The sequence below is a fragment of the Bemisia tabaci genome, chromosome 1, assembly GCF_918797505.1.
Source record: "Bemisia tabaci chromosome 1, PGI_BMITA_v3".
In the NCBI taxonomy this organism is placed as follows: Eukaryota; Metazoa; Arthropoda; class Insecta; order Hemiptera; family Aleyrodidae; genus Bemisia; species Bemisia tabaci.
The window spans coordinates 74,766,719-74,784,078 of NC_092793.1; the positions used below are offsets into that span (position 1 = coordinate 74,766,719).

A 17,360-nucleotide genomic window follows, 5' to 3' on the forward strand; every position below is an offset into this window, starting at 1 on the left:
TTAACCCATTTGTAAATCGATCTTTTAGAGTTGAATACGTCAAATTTTGAGCGTTTGGTTGCGCGTACACCTCACTGCAGCACAATAAAAGCACAAAATTTAAAAGAAGAAATTAAAGTGCTTTGGAAATCATTAAATTTGACACGAGCCACCGCAATATTTAAAAAACACACATTATATTACTCTCCTTTGATAAATTGATACATATTTTTTACCCATCAATTTAAATGAGAATAATCAATGCAGAGTATGCAAACATTTCAAAATCATGAGTTAAAAAACGCTGACTATGCGAGTATAAATATTTAAGTCTAACAGAGCGGAGCGGCGTGCTGCCAGCGCGAGAGGCTCACTGGCGCCTACAAACCTAAGTGGATACTTCACGCATTGCACAATGCTTGAAGTATCCACTTAGGTTTGTAGGCGCCAATGCGCGTTTTGCGCTGGCCGCCTGGCTTGGGTCTCAATTGGCACGTGGAACAAAACTCCCGTGCCGAAAAAACGCGTGGACGTAAATTACTGGAAAAAATAAATGCGCGGACAAAAAATCGTTGACGAAATGTCTTCATGTAAGAGGAAAAATTCACTTTGAGATTTGCCCGTATCGCACGATCAAAGTGGAGCCCGCAAAAAGGCTTATCGACGACATTGTTGGCTGCAGCTTCTTCAAAGAGCATTGGCCTGGCGATCTTTGAAGGTAACCGATGTATTTGTGACATATCGTAACTTAGATCTTGATGTTTTCAAGGAATTTCGTGTAAAAGGGGCTGAGAAACTAAAGAAACATTGCCATTTTGAAAGCTCTAACTTTATCGTGTGATACGGGCTATGAGCCTCTTTGTCCTCTCAACTCAGTGTTTTCAAAAGCTCCCGTGAAAAAGGAGGTATATGCGTAAGCCTTCACGTCAGCTGAGGAAAACTATCTCGCTATACATCGACTCTCTTGCCGTTAAAAAAAGTTTTTTGCTCCAACCCTCCATTAGATTTAATTCGCGGATAACTCACTAGATTAATACAACAATCCAGAAAATCGAGCCTTCAGCCCAAATTTAACGGAGAAATTTCGTTCTTTTGGAAATTATTATAAAACGTAGTAAAAATGACGCAGCAGGAAAATCAAAAATCCATACACGCCCTCCTCGCAACCAACTTCAAAATGAAACCCAGCGCGGGATAATCAGTCCAGCGATCCGTCCGGAGAGAACAAAAATCCACGGCAAATGGACAGACACGCAACGGTTTTTATATATATGGAAATGGTCATGAAATATTATAGGGCGGAAATCGTCTAAAACTTAAATAGTACTTCCACTGTTGCAAGGCCTGAGAGATGAAAGTCCACCGGTTTTCCATGCACAAAGTCGCATTTCTCGAATCCCTTTTCAAAAAGTCTAATGTTTCAGTTCCGGAACCCCCGTACTTGATGAAAGACTTCCGGCACTTGGTTTTGTCCACCACCGTTTAAACATGCGAGCAACTCGAGGTTGCATCATACGGCTTCGAAGGCGATTAAAATTCGAAATGCCGTGTCGGGGGACTCAGGTGACACGGTACGGAGAACGGTTCGGCGGCCTCTTTTGAAGTGCCCATCGCGTTTTTCGCGCCAATTTATCACACCTGCGCGAAAATAATTAAACCATCGCGGTAGATATTTACGAGCTGAAAGGCGTAATGGGAGAGCTCGTAATTTTTGAGTGGATGGTTTTTCTTACAATGTTAATGAATATTTGGCTGCGAATCTCATCGTTCGCTCGCCGACGGCTTCCCCAATGTCGTCTCTCTTCTGATATAAGTAAGGGCGTATCTCAATTTACATGCGTGAGTCCTGTGCTCCCTATAACTCTATGCTCTTTGAGGGTTATGTGGAAATAGGGATACGCCCTTATGTCAAAGGATCGACGATTCATCCCCTCTGCCCACGTATTTTCTTCATTCTCGTTCAGCCGTTTATTGTCAGCATAATTTGAATAACAGCCCTGTATACTTCCTATATATGGAACATTTTGAGGAAGAGATGGTTTTACTCTCATAAATATGATACAAAATGGACAACCAAAACTAAATTATTTAAAGCTATTCTTAAAATAAATGGAAATCAATAAATAATTCAATCGGATCATTACAAACACAAAAATAATTGAAATAAATAAATAATTAAACTAATCACTTAAAAGTTAAATGTGCGTATCGATTAAGATATCGCACTATCTTCATTTATATCAATCTTGTAGGTACGTGGCTATTATTGTACCATACCCCTTTCTATCACTTTTAATGTTTCATCAACACATGAACGAGTCAAACACTTCTAACAATACATATAAGTTCACACTCCGTTCTTACTGAATTTTATCAGCGAGAAAGAGCTTTTTAATATTTTATAGCTTATAAATGTTAAAAGTTCATGACCACGTATCTCGAATTACGACGCATCAGATTCACGAACGTAATTAAGTTTTACGAAGTACACCTGTATATCTTCAACCAAATTGACCCTGGCTAAACCATATATTCCCTGAATTTCTTACGTGTTCTATTTTTATTTTCCTTTTTTTTTAGGAATTCTCACAAATGCTCTCTTGCAAAAAATTAAATTGCTCGGTTTTTGTCAGTGCTGGTGTAGCTTGGTTCCTCTCTGTTTAACGCGGTTCAATAATTTAATGATTTTAGGATCTGTCGAATTGCCAATGTGGGGGTGCATCTTTTGCTTAAGTTCATTCATTTCAGGTGATCGAACCTGACACGTTTCCGTAAAGAACCGCGCGATTCAAGTATGCATTCCCGTACAGCCGATGGATGTGGGACAGTCGCGTAACCAATCCGGAAATATAAGTTGGGAACATTTATGAAAATAAATACATAGCGAAGCGTGGCTCTAAAATCGTCTACTTTGATGTTCAAGATCAAACGGAGACTAATTCTCGTAGTTTGGCTCTAAATCAACGGAAATATCACCTTAAGGCCTTGACAGAGAATTTTAACGACGGTGTGCCTGTGCGTGGCGAAATTTCATGACATGCGTATCGTGCTACCGCGCTAAGGAAGACCGGCGTATGAACATTCGCATGTTGCCTAATTTCCACAGAGTGTTTATTTTTAAAATCGTGCTTTTTTCAAAAAATCTTGATAATTGGACTGCGTTTAGCAGGAAGGAACTAAGCCACTTCTGCAGCCACTGCCAAAAACTGGACAATTTAATTTTTTACGAGAAAACGCTTGTGCGGACTCCTTTGAATATTTTGAGGAATTTGCTTCGTACTGTGCAAAAAATTCACAGAAATTTGCACAAAAATCCACACAACCGTTTTCATGGAAAAAATTGAATTGCCCAATTATAACCGAGCAAAAAGATTGGTAGAATTTACCATTCCGTCACGCTGTATTTCACACAGCGTTAATTCAGAGTCAATTCTGCCAGAAGAAAGGTAAACGTTACTATACATATACTGGTACAGGTAACCATTCCTCTGGCAGAATCGACTTTGAATTCACACTGTGTTAAATACAGCGTGAAGGAATGGTAAATTCTACCGATCTTTTTTCTCGGTGATAAATTTGGCAAAAGCTGATGGTGGCTTGATTCTTTTCTGCTTAACGCGGTCCGATTCCGATTCTGTTTGGTTAAAAATCGTCGAAATTAGGAGCAGATTGGTGATGAGTCGTTTAGTGCCCTGGAAAATCTCCCAATCAGGACCTTTTTGTGTGACGTCATAAGAATCAACGTTGATCACTCAACGATGGATTGATCAAACGCGTGGACACTTCAATTAATTTACAAGAAGAATTGAGCTCTGTGCCTGGAACTTATTTTGTGAAATTGGCACGCATGTCGTCAGTGCGAAAGAAAGAATTGAGCAGCGCTGATAGATACAAGAACGAATACTCACGCCTTAGGAAGCTAACGTCTCGCTACGATGTTCGCACAGTCTCGGTAAGTTTCCCGCAACGACTTACTGATCAGCTGTGCTGAGGAAAAACGCTGTAAGAGCGTTCAAAAGTTTCTCAGAAATTATTTATTTTTTCAAGAAAGTCCTGAATATTTTTCCTTAAAATTTTCAGCCACCCTAGATCAAATTACGCAGTAACGTGTGTGAAAAATCGGAAGAAAAATATTCACAAATCTCTCTGAGAATCCGTGATTTTTCAAAAGGAGATTTAGCCGCGTCCCTGGTAAAAATTGGCGATAAGAGCTGCGTTTCAAAATACCATAGGAATTCTTATAGCCGCCTAAAGAAGGCTACAGAAAATCATATAGCTGGCTGTAGAATGTGGAAAAAATCATGCGGCCGGGCTATACGAAGCGATAAAAAATTATGCAGCCAGGCTATAGTTCCTATAGCCGGGCTTTACACTTTATCGCCTGGCTGTTGCTTTTTCGCCATCGATTATAAAAGGCTATATGAAATTGTGTAGAAATTCGTGTGCTTTGGAAATCATTAAGTTTGATACGGAACCACCTTAATATTTACAAAACACACGTTATATTTTCCTTTAATACATATTTTTTTTTATCAATTAAAACGAGAATAATCCATACAGAATGTGCAAACATTTCAAAATCATGAGTTGAATAACGCTGATTCCACCAGATTAAATATTAGAGCCTAACACAAAGCGGAGCGGCGACGCACTGGCGCCTACAAACCTAACAGGGATACTTCACGCATTGCGCAACGCGTGTAGTATCCCTGTTAGGTTTGTAGGCGCCAATGCGCGTTTCGCGCTGGCTGCCCGCTTGCCGCACCGCAGCGTGCCACGGCGCTTGAAGCAACTATTTCACACCAGAGGTATTGCACAGTATCATACGAAACTGAAGGCGCTCTAATATATTAGGAATGGCAGGCATCCATCAAAAGTACGGAGCTTTCCTCGCAAAATAAATCAAGATACTACGGCCCAAAAAGAGAGCAGTAGTCCAAAAACTCACTAAGTCTAAGCATCCGTAATTACTAACGTTTAGAATACACTTTATCCCCTGGCTGTGAGTTGCTTCGTCGCAATCGGCTTTAAAAGGCTTTAAGAAATTGTGTAGCCGGCTATAGAAGCTATTGGAAATCTCACAGCCGGCCGTAGGTCCATGGTATTTTGGTACACAGATTCTACTGCCAATTTTTACCAGGGGTCTGAGGGCTCATACGGCTATCTTCCTTAGCACGGCAGTGATGGTCTTTTCTGTGATTCGCTTCAAGATTAATTAATTCTACATTACTGAGCTTTCTGTGATTGCCTACGCCAAAGGTATACATATGTATATCAGGGTTGTATTCATAGTCTTTTCTGAAACAGTCCCTTTCGATAGTAGGCCTCAAATGGTTTACCTACATTGCGATTAAGAGAGGTTCAAAGAGATCCTTGATATGACATTATAAACAGGACAATTTTAAAGGACCTTGAGGAAGATTTGACGGGATAACTTAGAAAATAAATCTTGTAAGGGATAGCAAGTCTTTTTACCACCAAGACATATGAGTGGTACCTACTAAAGAGAATATTTTATGATTTTCGACAAACTTTAAGGTAGGTATGAATGTGCTCTGAAATGTTTAAATTGATAAAAAAATTTAAATTTTTGTAAAGGCGAATCTTTTTAGTCCCTTTCAAAGATCTTTTTAAAAAATTATACTGTTGAGTTTTACCGGTGAATCTTTAAAATCATCCTTTTAATTATGCTTTCTTTGGGATCTCCTTAAACAACTCTCTTAATCACAATTACTGATGTTAGAATTTAGAACTCGAACGAATGTGAAAATTAATTGTTATCATACTAGTTTCAACCATATGGCAACCATATTTCAACCATATGAATATGGCTTTATAATATGCGCTAAGACTACGACCTGTTACAAAACACCTGAAGCATCGTCATCTCGGCCAATGAGGCATCAAACTTACAGACGGAACAAGCGACTCCCCAGCCATAATACAAACTAAATTTTAAAAATATCCGGAGAGCTTAGATGAATTAAGGATGGAATGGAATTAATTTATATCTAGCCCAATGTGAGTTCCGTATTTCTGTCGGGTGCCGACATTTTACCATAGACGCGTTAGTAAACTTATAAATCTCTGAAGCGCGTTTGAATTTCAATATGCAGTCGCTGATCTTCCCCATAGATCTCCATATAATACGATCCTGGTGAACTCAACTCTTTAGGGTTAAAAACAAAAGGCGAACTTTTCCCTCGATCGGCTTACTATTATTTTTTATTGCATTTCTTGGCGGAAGAAATGCGCAATGGTCCGCAATCGATCACGGAATTCCGGCTGGTAACATAGATGTCAAACCGTGGCGAAAGGCTGCTAGGGAGAAGCTTAGTATATGTATTAAACCACGCACTATTTTAGGGAGGGGTTTAAATCTACGTTGCGGGCGCTACGAGAAGAAAATTACAAGTTATACCCAAATTAAAATCAAAACCAAAATTGAATAATCTTGGTATTTTTGGGGAAGTATAAAAATTTTGGCGACACATTCAATGATGGAACTGATGAACATAAGGAATAAATGAGGAAAGGGGTACGAGCTGGATATTCTTCAAATACTTAAATCATTAACCGGAAACACATTAACTACGAATTCCTGAGGCAAGTCGCAGTATTTACAACTGCCACACAGTACATTTTTTTCAAACTTTAACGTACGAATTTTGAAAATGTTAGAGGAATTCCGTAGTTACATACATATAGGTCGCTTCATAGAACGCCTTCGTGCTCTGCGACACCTAACCTCCATTGCTCTCTATCGAACTACAACTACAAAATGTCTGTAGTTTCCTGTTGATTCCGTAGCTTCATATATGAAAAGTCCTCAATTGAAGGTAGCCTTTTCCGTTTTTAACCTCTGCAATTTGAGCTTCCACAGAAATTTTCCTTCGACACAAACTTCCTTTCACAGGATTAACTCGCGGTTGAAAATTGACATTGGCCAAAGGTCTTGTAGTCATGCCACGCTCGCAAACACCATGTCTCTAGATTCATAATGAGGAATAAATTCGAAGTTTTGGCCCGGTCAGCAACGTCGCATATTGAGCGAGAACAATGCAGAATATTTTCCGAGCGAGACAGGGCTTAGTGAAGTCCAGCAACCACCAACATCGAGGCCAAATCTTGGGAAAAGTCTTGACGCGCGGCATGGAAATGACAAGTAATTCCGTGCTAATTTTGAGCTTTTTCAGTCGGTCTGACAACGACCCCACGTCAGACGTGATATGCATATGCCATACTGCACATCCCTCAAAATGAGCGCCGCTAATAATTATTTCTCGCATATTTTTCCACCCCCGGAAAGCAGTGGCGTGGCGTGAATTGCGATTTATCGATTGTTCTGCCATTTAAACCTATGGTAAAGAATCGATTATTAAGGTGCTCGCTGCGAACACCCTGTTTATCGATCCTTTTCTATAGGTTTAAACGGCATAACAATCGATACATCGCAGAGCACCCCACGCCACTGCCGGAAAGGGCTTGAGACTGCAGGGTGGTTGTTCGATGAAGGGAGGGGAAGGGACTTTCCTCGGAACTGTTCTCTTGGGGCTAAAAGCGTCGCTCCTCTGGCGTGTTGACGAATCTCTATTTCCGCAAGAGCCCCAGAAAGCATGGATTTACAAGTAAAATAGGGCCCACGTGGAATTTGAGACACGCCCTTGTGTCAGAAGGGTGACGGAATATTTCGCGGCAGCTGAACGAAGTTGAGGTATAAGGTAAATAAAGGTTTAATTGCTCAAATTCTTGAGCTATGTCGCCTCCCGGCTGGATAAATTTGAAGGACTCATGACTTTGTGGAGCTTACGTCTATTATTGTCACATCCTTTTTCCTGAATGAGCGATGAAAAATCCTATGAAAGCACAAAATTGTCCTCTAGTTTTGGCTATAAACAACGAGAAAATTTTCTGTTTTACTTTGGTTATTACGAAGGAACAGGAGGAATTATTGGCACAAATTTCGAGCGATGCAAAGGTTCGTTCGCCCCCGCGATTCGTGTCGCCAAAGCTTATTACAATTTGCTTTCATGATAACTGCGTTACTTCCTATTCCTAATTTAGACTTTTCTCCCCTCAAACTTGCGTCAACATTCGAGGATTCTCTGCTTTGTCTGAATGCTGAACGCACATGCTACTTTTTCTTGAAAAAAAGTAAATGAAGTTACAGAAGACTTCCTGGGAAATATTTTCAGGACGATATTTATGTAAGAAAGGAACTATGTGTACATGAATTAAATCCAAGGAAACTATATGCGTAGCATCTGGATGCTTCATAGCTAAGTGGTGGGTTATAGGACATTTCGTCAACGATTTTTTGTCCGCGCACTTGTTTTTTCCAGTAATTTACGTCCACGCGTTTTTTCGGCACGGGAGTTTTGGTCCACGTGCCAGTTGAGACCTAAAGTTAATTGGCCCACATGTAAATACAAACGACAACTGCTCACGACGTTTTTGGATGAATATGTAAAATGTCTTAGAAGAATGAGGGTTTGAGTGTTTTTTTGTTTTGTCTGTTTGGTCCAACGGAGAATAAGATATAGTTGAGAGTTTTGGTAAAAATGGGGGAGCGTCAATTCCACGAGACAAAATTCACTAAAACTCTCTACACATCTTTGGTGTAACAGGACTTAATTATCTTTCAAGAAATTCCCACCTTGTTATACCTGAACCGGAAAAACCTCTATATTTGCCTCAGCTAAAGGCTCTTAGATTATTCCTGTGTACGGTAAGTATCTTGATTTATTTTGCGAGGAAAGATCTGTACTTTTTAAGGATGCGCGTCATTCTTAATACGTTCAATTTCGTATAATACTGTGCAACACCTCTGTTGTGAAATAGTTGCTTCAGGCGCCACCGCTTGGCGGGCGGGCGGCCAGCGCGAGAGGCTCACTGGCGCCTACAAACCTAAGTGGATACTTCAAGCATTGTGCAATGCGTGAAGTATCCACTTAGGTTTGTAGGCGTCAGTGAGCCTCTCGCGCTGGCAGCACGCCGCTCAGCTGTGTTAGGCTTTAATTTATACTCGCATAGCCAGCGTTTTTTAACTCATGATTTTGAAATTTTAGCACACTCTGCATTGATTATTCTCATTTAAATTGATGGGTAAAAAATAGGTATCAATTTATCAAAGGAGAATAATATAATGTGTGTTTTTTAAATATTGCGGTGGCTCGTGTCAAATTTAATGATTTCCAAAGCACTTTAATTTCTTCTTTTACATTTTGTGATTTTATTGTGCTGCAGTGAGGTGTACGCGCAACCAAACGCTCAAAATTTGACGTATTCAACTCTAAAAGATCGATTTACAAATGAGTTAAAACTAAAGATTGCGTGCTTCTTGGTTTTTTCCCTCTTTTATTCATTTTTGCAGTTTTTGTATACATACATATATTAGGTAAATTGTACATCGAATATTTTAAGGATAGAAATAAAACCAAATATTCACCAATGACAATTTAAAAAGATGATTCAAAAGGAGAAAGTAATAACATTTCATTTAGAAAATGAGCAACCATAACAATACCTCCTTCTCTCTCAATTTCTCATTTCCATATTGTCAATATAATTTTACATACCGACTAAAATATAACGCTTGTACCAAGTCACTGTTGCTTATTTTACGTGTGGGCGTAAACTACTGGACAAAAAAGGTGCGCGGACAAAAAATCGTTGACAAAATGTCCTGAAACCAAGTGGTGCCCTGCGTAAGCAAAGAGTACCTGAATAAAATGATAATAAAAGAGGCATCACGTAAAAAAGTTAAAAGAGTTCAGATTTTTCGAAATAGGAGGGTGAATAAAATAAATGTGAAGAATAAAAACTTTGAGAATAAAATCCCTAAGTTTACCAAAAAATTCGTATTTCATCGGAGGGAATTAGGCAACGCCCAATCATTATGAGGCATTTCTTCCGATGATACAGCACTGTAGTGTTTCATCATTATTACCAAGAAGTGACATTTTTTCCCGGAAATATCCCGTTAGGCCTTTACGACGCGACGGTGCTGTCTAATGGTGGGCCCTTGGTCATGGTCAATGGGCCGACTAAAAGGGTGCCGAACAGCCGCTTCCATGAAATTGTGATTTTTCCTTATTGCCTCTCAAAGTTTGTTCGGTCAGAGCATACTGCGTTGTTATCCCTCGGAGTTTAGCGATGGAGACGTCTCCGTCTGTAAGGAAAAGTCTGAGAAAATGGGCATGTGGCACACACCGCGATCATCGTGGTGTGAGCGTGCATGACCAAGAATGACACGTTGTGAATCTCATATGGAATCGCTCGAATATTGGACGTATTATGCCAAAAGGAACTATGTCTTACGCAAACCCTATGCACATAGTTCCTTTTAGCATAAATACGTCTCATTACGCAACGCGACTTTCTTTCCCTTATTGAGAGCAAGACATATTCCAGCTTTGATCGGAAAGAGCGTGTAATGAAAAAGCGGAAATGCATGTGATGAATTCCTGTACTAGAGTTGGGAAGTATTAAGCAGATCAATCGTATCTAAATTCAGGCTTCCTTCTGAAAAAAATGTCTGTGTATAAGACTGCCGTGCGAAGAAAAAGTGCCGTTCAGACCTTCAGAAGTTGCCATGCATGTATAGTGGAAGTTGTAAATCGACGGCGTAAGTCCGCGATCACATATCTCGAGATCCCATTGTAAGAATCAATTTTTTAAAGTTAAATGGTTGAATTCCACTCATTATCCGCAAAAATTGAGCTATTGATGATGATGCTACGTTAAGCGCACAACGGAGCATTGCGAGTTCACGCCTCTTGTCATCATAGCGCCTTCAATTTTGTAGATGCAACACGGACATCCATCAAGTATGAATAGTTGTATCTCAGAGCCGCGCCGACATCGACACGCATATTTTCTCTTGCTATATTTACATACTGTGTCGGTTCCGTTTATTTTACCGTTCCTCTTGTCATCATCGCGCCTTCAATTGCGTAGATGCAACATGGACGTCCATCAAGTATGAATAGTAGTATCTCTGCGCCGCGCCGACAACGACACGCATATTTTCTCTCGCTCCATTTACATACTGTGTCGGTTCCGTTTATCTTACTCAGCCACGCCGTTTAGTGGCACCTCAAGAGTTGCGCTAGGAAGCCAAAGATAAGAAAGAATGGTCTTGAATTTTTCTTATATATACTGATACCTACGTATATAGACCTGTATATAGTTGTTTAAAGAACATTACCGCCTTGCTGCAAATTGACGATTTTATAAGACGAAGGAAAAACTTTGCCGTTTTCGTACTTTTTAAGTTAGGTTCGAAATTTTTTGTATACATTACATCATTTCAGCGCTTGCATGCAGAATTGGAAAAAACCTTTAAACAACAGCTGGCGTATTTTATACCTCAAAATGCGGCAAAGTCGCCTACTCAATTTCACCAAAATTGTCAGTTACGCGGAATTGTTCCTTAATTCTCGATATGTATGACAAAAATTCAAGAGGAAGTAAGTCTGAAGTGTAATGTAATTATCTTTGGTTTAATTTTGATCCTATACTTGCTCCACATAATCGCAGTGGCGAAGCGTGAATGAACGATTATCAATTTTCTCCATTTGAAGTTATGGTAAAGAATCGATTATCAAGGTGTTCGTTGCGGACTCCCTGTTTGTCCAAAAGTTTTCCATCACTTTAAATCGCAGATCAATCGATTTATTGCAAAGCACGCCGCGCCACGCCGCTGAATAATCGCTCTTCCTAAAAACGTTTCACACATTTTTCATCCGCGCCGCACGCGACTCCGGCTGTCAGACGTGGCTCAACTTCGCGTGTGGTTTTTCCATGCACTTCGCTCTGCGGATATATACGTTTCGTTCTACGAGTACAGAGTATTGCCGTACTGAGCAAAAACCACATATCCATAATGGGAACTCTACTGGAGTTACGTGCCTTTGCACAGCGGGGCAGATCAGTCACCGCGATCTGATGGCGCAATATGTGAATTTCTAAGTAGCCCCGAATGACTTCTCGCTCGGCCAAAGAGGGCGGTGACACGGAAGGCAAGTTTACTTTTTGACGACATGCCGGCTGATTTCCATACGGGAAAATATTAGCCAGGGTCCACGGAGCATGCATTCTCCAGCAATTGTTAGTGGAAACCAGCGGCGGAACCTCGGGCCGGATAAATAAAAAGGGGAAAGGGGGGAGAAGGGAGGGTTGAATTTTTGTCTCTGATTTCGATTTCATAATATGTTTGTAATGTTACCCGTATTATCGAAGATGATACTGCAAAAATGTGTGTATCGGTTGCGGTGCTCCTATTTCATTTTTAGAAAGAGATCGGACCAACAAATAAGCTTGAAGTTTTCACAGAAATTTCGTTGGGAGGAGAAGAAAAATCATCTAAATTTTCAAAAAATGATGTTCAGTAGTTTTCCATGTAGAAAGTAAAGTATATTTGGACGCATTTCTGTCAAACGAAACTATGTGCATTATGACGTGAGCCCTGTTATGCATAGTATCTTATGGGTATCAGGGCTCATATCTTAATGCACATAACTCCTTTTGATAGAAATACGTCCATTTCTGAAAGTGCCCTTAAACCGAGATACGCATTTCTGCAGTTTCGCCTTTGATATAGTGTATAGTTTCACGCTCCTGCCTTCAAATTTTGACCTTTTTTTATCAATACTTAACACTGCAGAAATAAATAGTCAATATACTAAAATAAAATGATTAAAAAGAGGTATTTTCCGACAATTTTTAAGTTCCAAACTATGCAAAAATTGTATGCTAAAACTACTTAAAATCAAATCTAGGATGGGTCACCTCAGCAATGCGTGATCTTGGAGGCACAGGAAGGCTCTCTTTAGAAAAAGGAAACATCTTTGAGACATTTTATTGTTCTTAAACATTTTGAAAACATCTTTCAAGCGCGTCATTGTGCCATTAGAGATGCGATATCGCCGTTTCTCATATACGAAAGGACGTAATTATATCTCAAATGTTGCCAAAATTACCTTCGCAGGTTGCATTTTTATAGGGAGAATCGTGGGCATTTGCATTTCTTCATGAAAATTTCTCTAATTTTTCCCCTGAACACATGCAAAAATCAGAATAATTCTAAACAAAAATTACGCATCCACATTTTTATAAAAAATTGAATTATTTGAATCAATTTGTAATTTTGGAATTAATTTACGTTCTTTCGTCCGGGAAAATATAATATCGAGGGCTAAGGAACAATACGTGTGCCGCCTTACTAAAAATTTTGGAAAAAACGAGTCAGCGACTTCAACCGCACACTACAGTAGAAAATAGAGAAGCTGATGTTTTAGTTTCTTCCAATCGCACATGGAAGCACTGTAATAACGCTGTTATATGTTAAAAAATTCCAAATCCAACCTCAAAATCACAAAAATTGCGAAGTTTTTCCTCCGTTCAGTAAGATCGTCAGTTTGAACGTAGGTAACATTGTTCCATAGTCATCAATATCGACGGTGTAAGTCGGTAATCACATAACTCGGTTTGAGACGTGGCAGACTTCCTATCATACTTTATTTTTTAAACAAAAAACTACTCAACGGCAATTCTTTAAAACTGCCGTGATTTTTCTTCTCTTTGCGAAGACAATTCTGCATAAACTTCAAGGAATGATGTCAATTTGTTCTCCCTAAAAAAAATAACATAGAGTCGGAGATTTTCAGACACCGCAAACGAGTTATGTGATTGTCGACTTACACCGTCGATATGCTGTATTAATATAAGATCATTGTTTGTGGAGCCCAAGAAAGCGACCAGATCTGAGGAGACATTTTTTACCGGAGGTGTCTCATCTATTTAAAACGCTGTCCGTGGACGTGGAAGTAATTTGTCTTTTCCTCGTGTGTTTCAGAGTGAATACGGATTGGCAGAGGATCAAGTCGCCGGTACGTTTTTCATATTATTCCGCCGGGCTATTCGGCTAATATTATTACTTTCACTTTATTTATTCGTCATTTTCCCGCGGCGGGTGGAGTGAGACCGCCTATTTCCGTCGCTTTGCTTTGCCCTCCCTCGCCCCGGCGCCGCGCAACACCCCGGCTTTGGTTGGCCGCCAAGTTCACGCTGTTGAATGAAGAGAGGTCCTCGAGTGTCAAACGGAACCGCATTGATGAATGAATCATTGATGAATCGGTGTGTCCGTCAGCTGATCCTGTCCGATTGAGCTGTCAAGGAACCGTGCTTTGCGAGAAATCGATTGTTACGTCATTTAAACCCATGGAAAAGGATCGATAAACAGGGTGTTCGCAACACCTCAATAACCGATTCTTTACCACAGATTCAAGTAGGAAAATATCGACCGTGGCGGGCGACCAGCGTGATACGCGCATTGGCACCTACAAACCTAATAGGGATACTTCACGCATTGCGCAATGCGTGAAGTATCCCTATTAGGTTTGTAGGCGCCAATGCGCGTATAACGCTGGCAGCCCGCCGCGCCGCAGCCGCTTCGCTAATATGTCACCTTTACAGTCCACCAGCGAACACCTTTATACTCGGCTCTTTACCATAGGTTTAAATGGCATAACAATCGATAAATCGCAATTCACGCCACGCTACTGCTGGTAACCCGTGCAAACTTTCACTCTCCAGGATTCTGCACTCTTCTTTCGACAATATCAGTCGCATCTTCTTTAGCATCAATGATCCTCAAAAAGCACTTCTCAAAAACCTTTAACAAAACTGTTAAAGAAGATTTTTCGGGGGACCCTTTGTGTATATTTTCCGGGGGAAATTATTTATATTCGACACGTCACGTTACGTGAAAAGTTTTCAAAAAATTTCCATATTTATAAATGTGAATATTTCAATTTTTAAAAAATAAATAAATAAAAACGCAACTCAGTGCTGTCACATCAAGAGTTTTCAAAACATTTTAACTACGGTTCTTTTAACATTTAGTTAGCTTGTAAGCACAGATAGATCAAGTATGAAATATTAGAGGTTCGGCGCTCCTTTTAATTAGATGGACTGATCACAAAAACAGGCGGGAAAGCGCTAACACGTTTGTATTATGAGAAGCGCTCAGCTGTCTTCTGTGTAGGTGCGTTTTTAAATTCCCCGAAGAAGAGGAGCATCGTTGAGATGGAAGAACTTGCTCGCCAAAATTTCATCTATCAATTTTGAGAAAAATGCACTAACGCTAAAAAAATGAATTACAGAAAAACGATTATCGTCCTCCGCGCTTTGACACCAGAAAGCATTAAATAAATGTATCACAGATTAATCTATTTTAAATATGTTATGCTCCTTTTATCCATATTGTTGTTGAGCCGGTGCATCATTTGAACACATTTCTACAAGCATACTAGAATTCAAGAGGCAGGTTGAAATCCAAAACCGCTCTCTTTTGGCTGAGCGCTTGAAAGAAAAACTAAGAGGGAAAAAACCACTTATTTTAGGCAGCACTTTTAAATTTCTTCGCAAGACAAACTAAACATTTGGCTCAGATACAACACTGCACAGTAACACGAAGCGTTCACCTGAATAAGCTTGTTTTTCGCGCTACATTAAAAGGTCTCAGAATCTGCCTCGAAAAAGGTTTAGCAAAAATTCGTAAGAGCCCGATCCTGCCCGCATTCGACAACCACGCTACCGTGCTAAGCAAGAACGCCGCATGAGCCTTTAGACGACGCTAGATTTTTGTCAATGAAACGATGATTTACTAATAAAAATTTTGAATATTTTTCCTCGATTTTTTCAGACAATTTCGTTCGCAATTTTATCTAAAACGTCACGTTTTATCCGGGGCGATTCGGCAGCCCTCGAATGTTCATACGTCGTTCTTCCTTAGCACGGCTGCACGATCATCCCCCTCAGTGATGTGGCGTGAATTTCGATATATCGATTGTTATGACATGTAAACCTAGGGTAAAGAATCGATTATTGAGGTGTTCGCTGCGAACGCCCTGTTTATCGATCCTTTTCCATAGGTTTAAATGGCAGATCATTCGATATATCGCAAAGCACGCCACGCCACTGATCCCCCGAAGAGGGCATTCCCAAAATGACTGTTCGGAGATTCCGTCCAATCACCCCGCGAAATAGAGTTGATTTTTCCATCTTATACCGAGACGCGATAAGTTGGGGTGTTCGGAACGGACCGGGCTAAAGGAGGTGAGACAGGAGGCTCGCGTTAATTTAACGCCAACTTTTTAGGCATCGGCCTCTGAGCGGTTCTGCTTCGCGAGCAGTTTCGTGTAATTGAATTTTTACGACCCCTCGGAGGAGCGAGTTACCGTTACGGGGGATGATAGACGGTTTTTCGGAACGGCGCGGGGTCCAAAATCGAATAGCCCCCTCTCCCATAAAAAACTGGAGGTATTGTACTTGGCAGTTACGTTGAAATCAGTGACATTTCCTGAGCTTAAAATTTAGAGGTAGTAGAATTGACGCGAATGGGGTATATAGTATAGAGGTTGTATACATTACCACCTCCCCTTCAATTTTCAAGATAGGCCACAGATAGCTCCCCTCCCTCTTTAGCGAAAGTTATCCATTCGAGGATTTGTGTCTCGTGTTGTTTGCAAATCTTACCTCGCACGCGGGAAAGACATGTAGATATATTTTAGCCCGCGGCAACCTATTTTATCCTCGATGATCTGATAGAATCTAAACAGGGGACCCTTGTTATAATTGGACTGCATTTTGTAATTCGGAACTATAAATTCTGGCTCATCTGAAAAAACCCTTATGTGCATAGGGAAACTAATGGCACATACGTTGTTTTTAAACCGGGCCAGAATTTATAGTTTCAAATTGCAAAATGCAGTCCAAATCTTACCATGTCTAAAAATGTATTACAAATTCAAGGTCAAGACATTTTTAAGTTCGGGATTCAGATGGAGGGGGCCGTGTTGCTACCTTGCCTCAACCGCAATTTCTCCGGACAAAGTCTTTCGGTTTTTCGAAAGGGAACCCAAAGGCCAATGCTGCTTTCTCCGTTTGCGAGTCTTGAGTCTTGAGGAGAGTTCAAGTCGCACCGCACCGAGTTGGAAGTTGGAGGGCTGTTGAAGAGTGACTTAATTGAAGCAGCTCGAGGATTCGCGGTTGTTCGGATCCATTGAAGCGACAAACCGCGCAGCGCTCCGCCGGAAGTCTTTACGACACGAACGCGGTCTTGCAATCAAACCCTTAACGCCGCGGCATTTAGCGCCTTCCGACGATGGTGGATTATTGCAGAAACAACCTCGCCGTTTGGGCTTCACTGCAGTTGCTGCAGTTTTCACCGCGGTGAAAGGGAAAATATTTCTAATTTCTAAAATTATTATAAAATACCAACCAACGGGCGTAGACCCCTGACTGCTTCCCGGTCCAATCTTTCGAACCGATTTACGCCCTAGGCGTTAGGCGTTACGTGCTTCTTTTATGATTTT

The 17,360-nt window shown here is 40.5% G+C and overlaps 1 protein-coding gene across 12 annotated transcripts in view; it reads left to right on the top strand.

Annotated features, from left to right (window-relative positions):
• The window catches only part of LOC109033200 (neo-calmodulin), a 105,529-nt gene that overhangs the window by 73,475 nt on the left and 14,694 nt on the right, over positions 1 to 17,360 (top strand). For 5 of the 12 annotated variants that reach the window (XM_019045707.2, XM_019045706.2, XM_072306158.1 and 2 more), the window contains one exon: positions 13,838 to 13,871. In XM_019045707.2, coding sequence (XP_018901252.2) covers positions 13,838 to 13,871 — 34 coding nt within the window. Of the gene's footprint in view, positions 1 to 3,565; positions 3,932 to 13,837; positions 13,872 to 17,360 lie in introns of all 12 variants that reach the window. The other 7 variants (XM_019045712.2, XM_019045711.2, XM_019045713.2 and 4 more) reach the window with 3 other exon arrangements.